Source organism: Egretta garzetta, unplaced genomic scaffold (genome assembly GCF_000687185.1).
Source record: "Egretta garzetta isolate BGI_Z169 unplaced genomic scaffold, ASM68718v1 scaffold963, whole genome shotgun sequence".
NCBI lineage: Eukaryota > Metazoa > Chordata > Aves > Pelecaniformes > Ardeidae > Egretta > Egretta garzetta.
Window position 1 is genome coordinate 57,888 of NW_009259230.1, and position 8,887 is coordinate 66,774.

The 8,887-nt window shown below is 40.2% G+C and overlaps 1 protein-coding gene across 1 annotated transcript in view; it reads right to left on the bottom strand.

Annotated features, from left to right (window-relative positions):
- Positions 1 to 8,577, bottom strand: part of SLC1A1 (solute carrier family 1 member 1) — a 39,745-nt gene extending 31,168 nt beyond the window's left edge. The window contains exon 1 of the mRNA XM_009635846.2: positions 8,436 to 8,577. Within this exon, the coding sequence (XP_009634141.2) occupies positions 8,436 to 8,562 (127 nt within the window). The 5' untranslated portion in view covers positions 8,563 to 8,577. The remainder of the gene's footprint in view (positions 1 to 8,435) is intronic.
- Between the last annotated feature and the right edge of the window lie 310 nt (positions 8,578 to 8,887).

Consider the following 8,887-nt stretch of genomic DNA (forward strand, 5'->3'; position numbering starts at 1 on the left):
ATTAGTACTGCCTCCCATTCCTCTTACTTGCAAACTATCACTTGTGGGAAAATTTTAGTTTTCTTCCAGAAAGCTCTTAGAGGTTATATACTCTCAAGTGAATGCCTTTTCAGGAGATATGATGTTCCTTGGGTGGAATATAATAACAGCTTATAAGGAGGGAAGATGGCACATCAATCTGCCAAGATGGACAGGCTAGCAAGATTCTTAACAGAAATCAGATTCAGTTCATGGATGTAGCCAAAATATAGGCTCTGCACTGTTGCAGGTGAAATATGAATGGAATTAATACAGAAAACCTGGAGTACTGAAGTACTTGAATGAACTCCAGATTACTCATGGTAAAACATATAGGTGGACAAATTTTAGCTTCCAGACTCTTAAAAAGAAAACTTTAACATGACACTACATTTTTTAGTTGATCATGATGTCTACACACAGGGAAATGGAGAAAAAAAGTGAATGCCATCTGGTTTATATAATGAAATTGTTGTTTATGTCCTGAGCTCCAGCACAGAAGAGTAGAAGACGCTAACTCACCTCAGACCCATCCACAGTGGTGCCACCAGTAGTCCCCTACTGATATGGCTGGGACAGGAGACAGTGACTGCCAATGCCACAGAATGGCTGTTGTGTTGGGGCTCTTTGCCCTTGAGAGCTGGTGGTAATCATGCTCCATGAACCAGAAGTGCACTTCAAAGTTTTATTACTATAATTTAAAACCTTAAATAATGTAGGGGCTGTCTCAGTTGCATAAGGTCAACTGATATTGATGGGAAAGGAGTAGATGACTGTGACAGAAGTAATCTGAAGAGGATGGGCACAAAGCCTTGTCCATTAATAGCCTATGACTCTGCAGTCCTCCCTGCCTCAATGACTGCACATGGACACTGGGGACAGGACCTTCAACATTTCTTGTGCAATTGCAGGCAAAACTCCTTAACAGTAGTGTAACACTTTCTGCGCTTTGCACAATGTACATGATACAAATGGACAAGGTGAGTTTCCTGCCTGAGCCCAGATAACTAGTTTACTAATATTGTACAATGGACCTGCTTTCTCAGAGGTTCTTTTAGCTTCAGGAACATAGAAAAGCAAGCGAAGAACATGCAGGTATCTCAAGAGACAGCCTCTTGAGTATCTTAAACTAGACCAGGGATTCCTCAAGGAGTGGAAACCAGTGTACCTGCTGGTGATGCACAGGGCTTGTTAAGGATGCCTCAGTCACAGAGCATCTCTCAATAGCTGCCCTTCTTAGACTTGCAGAAATGGAAACTGCTGAGGCAGCTGCCACCCCAGGAACGGTGGAAAGGAAAGGAAAGGAAACCAAAGGAAAATTGATTTGGAAGCCCTGCATTATAGGAAACAAAACAGATTTGTTCTCCCACTATTTCCTTGTCTGTGCTCCTTTACAGTACTTTAAATCTGGACCTTTTATATCCAATGGAACTGGCAGGCATAGGCACTGTTCCTGAGCATAGGCACAGCCTCAGTATGTTTTAACTTCAATAACTAATATAATGGACAAAAAAAAAGGTTGTTTAAGACTGAACTGCTCTGACTTTCAAAGATAAACATGAGAAATAAGAACAAGCTGATTAATACTCTACTTTGATTTTTTTCTCATTGCATTCCAGCTGTTTTGTCTCCCATTTTGTACATTTTATCTCCATTCAGCAAATTTGGTGGCATTGTGATAAAGCAAACTAGTAAGTTCCCAAATATAGATCCAAGGTAGGAAACTGGCACTTTAGTTTTGAACACTGGAAAAGAACAAATAGCCTACACAAGATACCCATGCATCAGCCACGATTCAATATCCTCGTTCCACAGGGAAAGCAATGGTCTCTGCAAATGGGAAAAGTCACATAGCCCAGATACTTCATTGGGACATTTTTCTCTCTCACATGGATGTAATAGGTCATTGTCAGCTAGAATAAACCAGACTTGTTGTGGAATCATTATCTTTGTACTACGAGCAAGAAGTGAAAATAAGAAGTCTGCAGTTGGTACCAGGAAAGGTGGAACAAGCAGGATACTTCAGACAGTACTGCAGCAGTAATCAAAGCAGGCTCTGGAGTAAAGGAAGAGTTTATTTCTATAGTCATGGAAACCTAGTGGTTGGAGCATCATCAGACACACAGCAAGGCAGTTATTGTATTTATAGCTCACATGCAGCTGTTCTCAGAAAGGCAATTGATACTGTTCTTTTATCACTGATCCTGAGGTACACTGTGTAAAACCTACAAATACCTCATGAATTGCTTTAAGTAATTTTGGTGTTCCCCGTAGCTGACCCTGCACAAATTCATGAGCCGGGAAAACTCCTATGCATCTGTTTTAGCCTCTTTGGAGCTTGCCTGTGAAGACTACAAGTGCAAGGAAGGTCAGATACATAAGAAGTTTTATTAATGTTTTGTCAGGGAGAAAAGATAACAACAATATTGAGATCTGAGACATGAACCTGCTGTGTTATGTGTCACATCTTTTAGGCCAAAGCATGATGCAGAAAACAGAACAGACATAACCACTACACAGCTAAGATTTCTGGCATTTATGGATAACACTGGAAACATCATTAAAGAAAGGTAATTGATTGGACATGTGATGCCAGCTTTTAGGGGAAGTTTTTGACAGAAAACTTTCTAGCCCTGAAGAAAGACCTCCACATCATGTTCCATGGCTTGCATTTTTAAAATCAGTGAGAAAGGCAGTCTGAAATAATCCCAGTTTACAAGGACTGACTGAAGAGAGAGGGAAAGCAGAGCCATGGCACTTTGGTAGTATCTGGAGGGCTGGAAGTGTTATGGGTAAGATCCAAATCTCCTGAGACTAGCTACTAACATGGTACTTAGGTGCAGGAAAGAAGACCAGACACTTTGTGTTGATGACTTAGCTGCAGTCTGGGCATGTAAGTTTCCCAAGCTTGTACCCAAGCACAGGGGAACAACTGTTCAGAAAACTGGACAGTTAGTTGTCTCCAGCTCAAGTCCTATTGCGATCCAGACAGAAAACAGATTTGCAAACATTTACTGTCATTACATACCCTGTGAATCTCTGTCCATGAAAAAGAAGGCTAAAAGTGATTAAAGGGGACTAGTCTTCTCAGTATGCAGACATGTAATAAAATATACTGCACAATTCTAGAGAATTTTCATTCTCTGAATGAAATTAGAGTTGTGAATTTCCAAGACTTCCAAAGACATTTTATAAGCTTCTAAGTATTCCCAGAATTATTAGATTTAAGCCTCAAAACTCCCAAGAAGCACACAAGAGATTCCTCAATTCTTTCTCCTTACAGGGTACCTAAAAATAGTTATTTTTTGGTATTTGCTAATAATTTTTTCTTTTAGAAGATTACTTTGAAGAAGTGGATTTGGGGTGTGGAATATTACACCTCATACAGGTGTAGTTCTGGATGTCACAGCAATGGTCTTGAGTAACACTCTTAGGTTTTTGATTTTCGATGCCACTACAAGAGGCAACAGAAAATACAAATAATTCCTTCACGTGAATGATCCATTAGTGTACTATTAGCTAATTTGATGGATAAAAATCTCATGGAGATCCAAAAGAGCTAGATATTTTGAATGGAATTATCAGTGGTGCACTTAGGGGTCAGAGCAAATTAAACTTACATCTCACATCCATTAAAATAAGTATAAGAAGAGAATTAAAATTTGGCTCTTAGGTAGACTGATTTAGAAGAGCATGGCACTACTCAGACTATTCTGTCCAAAGCAAGGACCTTTTAACCATCCTTTACAAATTTTTCCAAACAAATAAATGCTTAGTGCTTATGTTACAGTTCAGCCTCTAGGCAGATCACTGGAAAACTTCCACAAATTGCAACTCATACGCTACCTAAAATATGTATGTAAACAATGCCTTTCCTCTTTTACGCTCTGAGGAACTGGGTTTGCAAAGGAAAACCACATTCTACAAAGTCCTCCATAAAGAGGAAGAATTCTGCCTTTTCAATTTGAAAATACACTAAGTATATTCCTGCCCTAATTGAAGTCAGTGAGAGTTTTTCCACTAAGACAGGGTTTCTCCCAAGAAGTTAAAATTACTAACAGTTTAAATTTTGCAGAAACTCCTGGAATCTCAAGGAGTGATTCCTACCATCACTGTCTTTGCTGTGGGCTTGATTTACATCATTATGTCCAAACAGAGAGGGATCTGGTCATGGGACCATACATTTGTACGTAGTTCACTGTCTCAAAAGCATATGTAAATTTGATGCTTTTTGGGATGTGACATCACCTTTTAAGACATACTAATCCTAAAAAAGAAAACTACAGATCATATCTTCAATAACGTCTTGGTGATTCCTGTGCAACAATTTTATTAGTCATCAAAATCCAGTATTTTTACATGACATACATTCACAAAATAGCCTCCTGTAGGCATCAAAACTACCTAGATGTTCCCAGAACTGTGGTCTGGTTACCATTATGCACCAAAAGAGCCATTACAATTGTCACTGTGCACACTCTTAGCAGCAGCAAAGGCTTAATAGTATGACTTAATGTTTAACTTTCTTGGTGAGCTAAGTAGCATCCCCTCAGCTTGTGAACTAAAAAGACAAGTCATTCAGGCCCAGCTGATGTGGTGTCACAAGCTTTACTGCAGTAACTTCATACATATCAGGGCCCTAAATGTCTGCCACTGAGTATGTGAACAGGTACACAGGTCTGACAGCTGTGATCATCAGATATAAGCCCTATAGGGATCTGCATAATATGCAAATCCTGAGGAGGTGTGCATACTCAGAACACATCTGGTCCCACCAAGGCCAGCCAACATGAAGGTTGTGGTGCTACCCTTGTATGTCCTGTGTTTAGTCGATAATGATAAGGTTACTTCTGAGGAAAATATTTTTGCGTCTCATTTCAGGGAAGTTCACAGCCAAATACAGAGAGATGTGCCCTTGCCACTAACATTGAGGTGCCTGCCTTGTTTACAGACATAGCAGAGACACATCCTGAATCTTCCTTAATTTTTTCACTCCCCACCTTTTCTATTCTTTACAGTATTTTTTGAAAGTGTGAATTTTACTTTGGAGCTAAAATTCATAATCTCAAAGAGGTCATGTTGTCTACCTTGACTTTAGTAAGGCTTTTGACACTGTCTCCCATAACATCCTCACAGAAAAACTGAAAAAGTACAGGTTAGATAATTGCACTGTGAGGTGAATTGAAAACTGGCTGAATGGTCAGGCCCAGCACAAGTCTGGTTGGAGCCAAGTCACTGCTGGTGTACACCAGAGGTCAATACCGGAGCCAATATTGTTTAACATCTTCATCAGTGACCTGGATGATGGGGCAGAGTACTCCCTCAGCACCTTCACAGACGATAGAAAACTGGCAGGAGTGGCTGATACATGAGATTGTTATACTGCTATTCAGAGGTACCTGGTTGGGGTGGAGAATTCATCTGACAGAAATCTCACTAAGATCAACAAGGATAAAAGCAATCTCTACATTGGGGAAGGAATAATGCAAGGCACCAATACATGCTGGAGACTGACTGGCTGGAGAACAGTTCTGCAGAGAAGGACCTGTGGGTCCTGGTGGACAACAAGCTGACCACAGGACAGCAACATCTCATAGCAAAGGCAGCCAACAGCCTCATGGGCAGCATTATGAAGAGCACTGCCAGTGCGTGGAGGGAGGTGATCCTGCCCCTAAACACTACACCAGTGAGGCCACACCTGGAGTACTGTGCCCAGTTCCGTGTTCCTCAGTACAAGAAAGAGATGGACTTATTGGAGTGAGTCCAGCGAAGAGCCACAAAGATGGTTAGGGGACTGGAGCACCTCTCACATAACAAGAGGCTGAGAGACCTGGGACTGTTCAGCCTGGAAAAGAGAATGCTCAGGGAGACCTTATTCATGTGTATAAATACCTGATGAGTGGGAATGAAGAAGACAAAGCCAGGCTCTTCTCAGTGGTGCCCAGAGACAAGACAAGAGACAATAGACAAAAATTAAAAAACATGAAATTCCATCTGAACAAGAAAACACTGTTTTACTGTGAGGCTGGTCAAACATGTTGCCCTGAGAGGTTGTGGAGACTCCATGCTTCAAGATATTCAAAACCTGACTAGACATGGTTCAGGGCAACCTGCTCTAGCTGACCCTGATTGAGTAGGGCAGGTTGGACTAGATGGTTTTAAGAGGTCCCTTCCAACTTCAACCATTCTGTATGACTCTGTGTGAAAGAAGAAAAATTACTAGCATGCTTTATGATTACACACAGGCTTACTTATTGGAAGGTTACCATATTTCTTTGACAAACATCCTGAAGAAGGCTGCAGGTGAACAGTGAAAACTATCATGCATGGACATGCCTGGTCCATTTGCTTGCCACGCATTTCAGCATTACTTGCACACAGGCAGCTACTGCTTTTGTCTTCAAGAGCAGCAAAGCTCTAAATATTCTATTGAGGTAGCTTCTGTTCTTTATTAATCTTGTTTCCTTTTTCTTGCCTAAAAACCTAACATGGAAGTGTAGAAAAAATAAGCTCTTCTTTTCTATGTAAATTGGATATGCCAAGGCCAGAACCAGAGCATCTCATTCTCGTCTCTGTATGTGAATTTAACTCCTGCAATCTGCAATCTTTAAAATTCAAGCTCATGTTAGTAGTTACAAATGCATTTTACTCATACTGGAATGTTAAAACACTAAAATAGCAGTACAATATGTTTAACAGCATGATTCTTGTTTCCCCTTGCAAGTGCTGGACAAGGATACATTTAATAAATACTTCATTTCATTGTTATCCTAATTATGTTATTTATTTCTGAAAACACAAGCCCAACTTCACTCACAAATAAAAGCTTGATCAAAAAAAAGGAATATATTAGTCTTACTTGGCAGCTTTTCCTGAATCTCCTGTCAGACTCAAGTTCAATATGATAAAAATAGAATTCAGTTTTCCTTTGCTTTCTGTCTCATTTCCTCCTCTATATAAAAATGCTGCTGTCCTGTCTATTAGTTAAAACATCAAGCTCTTTTTATTCCTCTTTCTGTTCTTCTCTCCTTTACATAGTAACAAGTGTTTCATCTCCCTTCATTCCTTTGGACACAGCCCTTGACTATCTTCTGGGGCCATTTCTCACTCTGCCTCTTGCAGCTTTCCTTTCAGGATGTCTCCATCTTGCAGCTCTTGTCATTCTCCATTTCAACTCTAACACTGTGTTCTTGTCACCCTGCATTACAAATATGCCCCGACGGACTTGGAAGCTTCCCTTTGGCTTTTTCTGTCATAGGCCCACTTCGGGGTGCGCTGCTGAAATTAGTGATATTTTTGGCCATGAACTTTGAGGAGCTTGGGATTTTGTATTCAATATCCTATTCACTTTCACGGCATGATCTAAACTCCCCTTTCATTTTCTGATCACAACATGCTCTCCTTTTCTGCAGTCAAATGTCTCATGTATCTCCATGACCATCCAACCAAACAACAAACACCTGGACATGAATACATTCCCAAAATAGAGGCTTTGTGGAGATGAAAGGGAACAGTACAGTGATAAATGTGTCCTGATTCACTGTAGGAAGGTAAAATAAAATAGTCACAACCCTTGTTCCCTCAGTAAAGGTTTAAAGAATAAAGACAAGTTTGGCTTTCTTTACCCTTCCCCTCCCTCCCCGCCAGAAAGGCTATTTGACATCCAGTTCTGTCCCTTCACTTTGGGCTTGTTATGGCAAATCTTTCCAAATCTTCCCCACTGGGTAAGCTGTTAGCAAATTCTAGCATGCCATGGCGGGGTTCCAGCCAAAGGCTTGCTTGGTTCTTCCAAAAGAGGGAAGCTTTCCTCTTCTTTGCCCTTCCTGGCCACGCAGTCTCCCTCCCCACTTTCTTGCACTTCCCCAAAACTCCTCTGAACCAAGCACACTGAACAGACTTCTTTTTTTTTCTAATTTATAGTTTTCTGTCAGGTCAGTGAGTTGAATGGACTCACAGAAAGGATTAAGCAAACACCAGAGCTCACGCAAGGTACCTCATGGAAGTTTGTTGAGACCAGGGAAGTCTAGGTGAGGAATCTCCTCTTTTTATGACAGTAAGATACGAGATCAGCTCTCCTCTTCTTGTGAAATGGCAACATGAGACTACTTACAACAGTTAACCCTGAACCTGAGAATATGCAGTTGCAGCTTTGGGCTTGCAATTTGCAACTGTTTAACCCACTCCTGAAAACGGGGAGAAAGAGATACAAGAATCTATAAACATTTTAGTTATTATTTCACAGCTCTTTATAACTTAATTACTAGATAATGGTGCTAATCCCTCCAAAGCCATTCTCATTATATATAGAAGAGCTTATCATTATAGAGTTCCATCAAAATTTTTTTAAAAGTTATTTCTTTCAGAAAGCTGAACTACAATGATAATCTCATCAGCTAACAGTACATTTCCAGTCATACCTGTGATCATACTTGATATGATTAATGGCAGAATGATGAGTTTGAGCATTCTCATCAGCACTTCCCCAGGAAATGAAAAGTAGAATTTATCCAGGTTAGACAGTTTGCCATACTCCCGTACCAGCATGCCGACTCCAATACCTAAAAGGCACATAAAAAATGTGACAAAAATTAGCAATAATTTATAGTAGAGACACGGGGGAAAAGGAGGAAAAATAGGAGAAGACCAGTAAAACAAAAAAAAAGGGAGCAATAGACACATTTCTACGGTCATGGTGGAAATCCTAAAGCAAATTAAATGAGATGTATCCTTTTCTGTTCTATATATTTATGATAGGCACAGTAATATCACATATAATTTTGAATTTGGAGGATTCTTTTAGGTATGTCTTTGGAAAAAGTCTTGATTATGCTCTCTGATTTTAAGCCCAGTGCAGCAGTGACTTTTTATC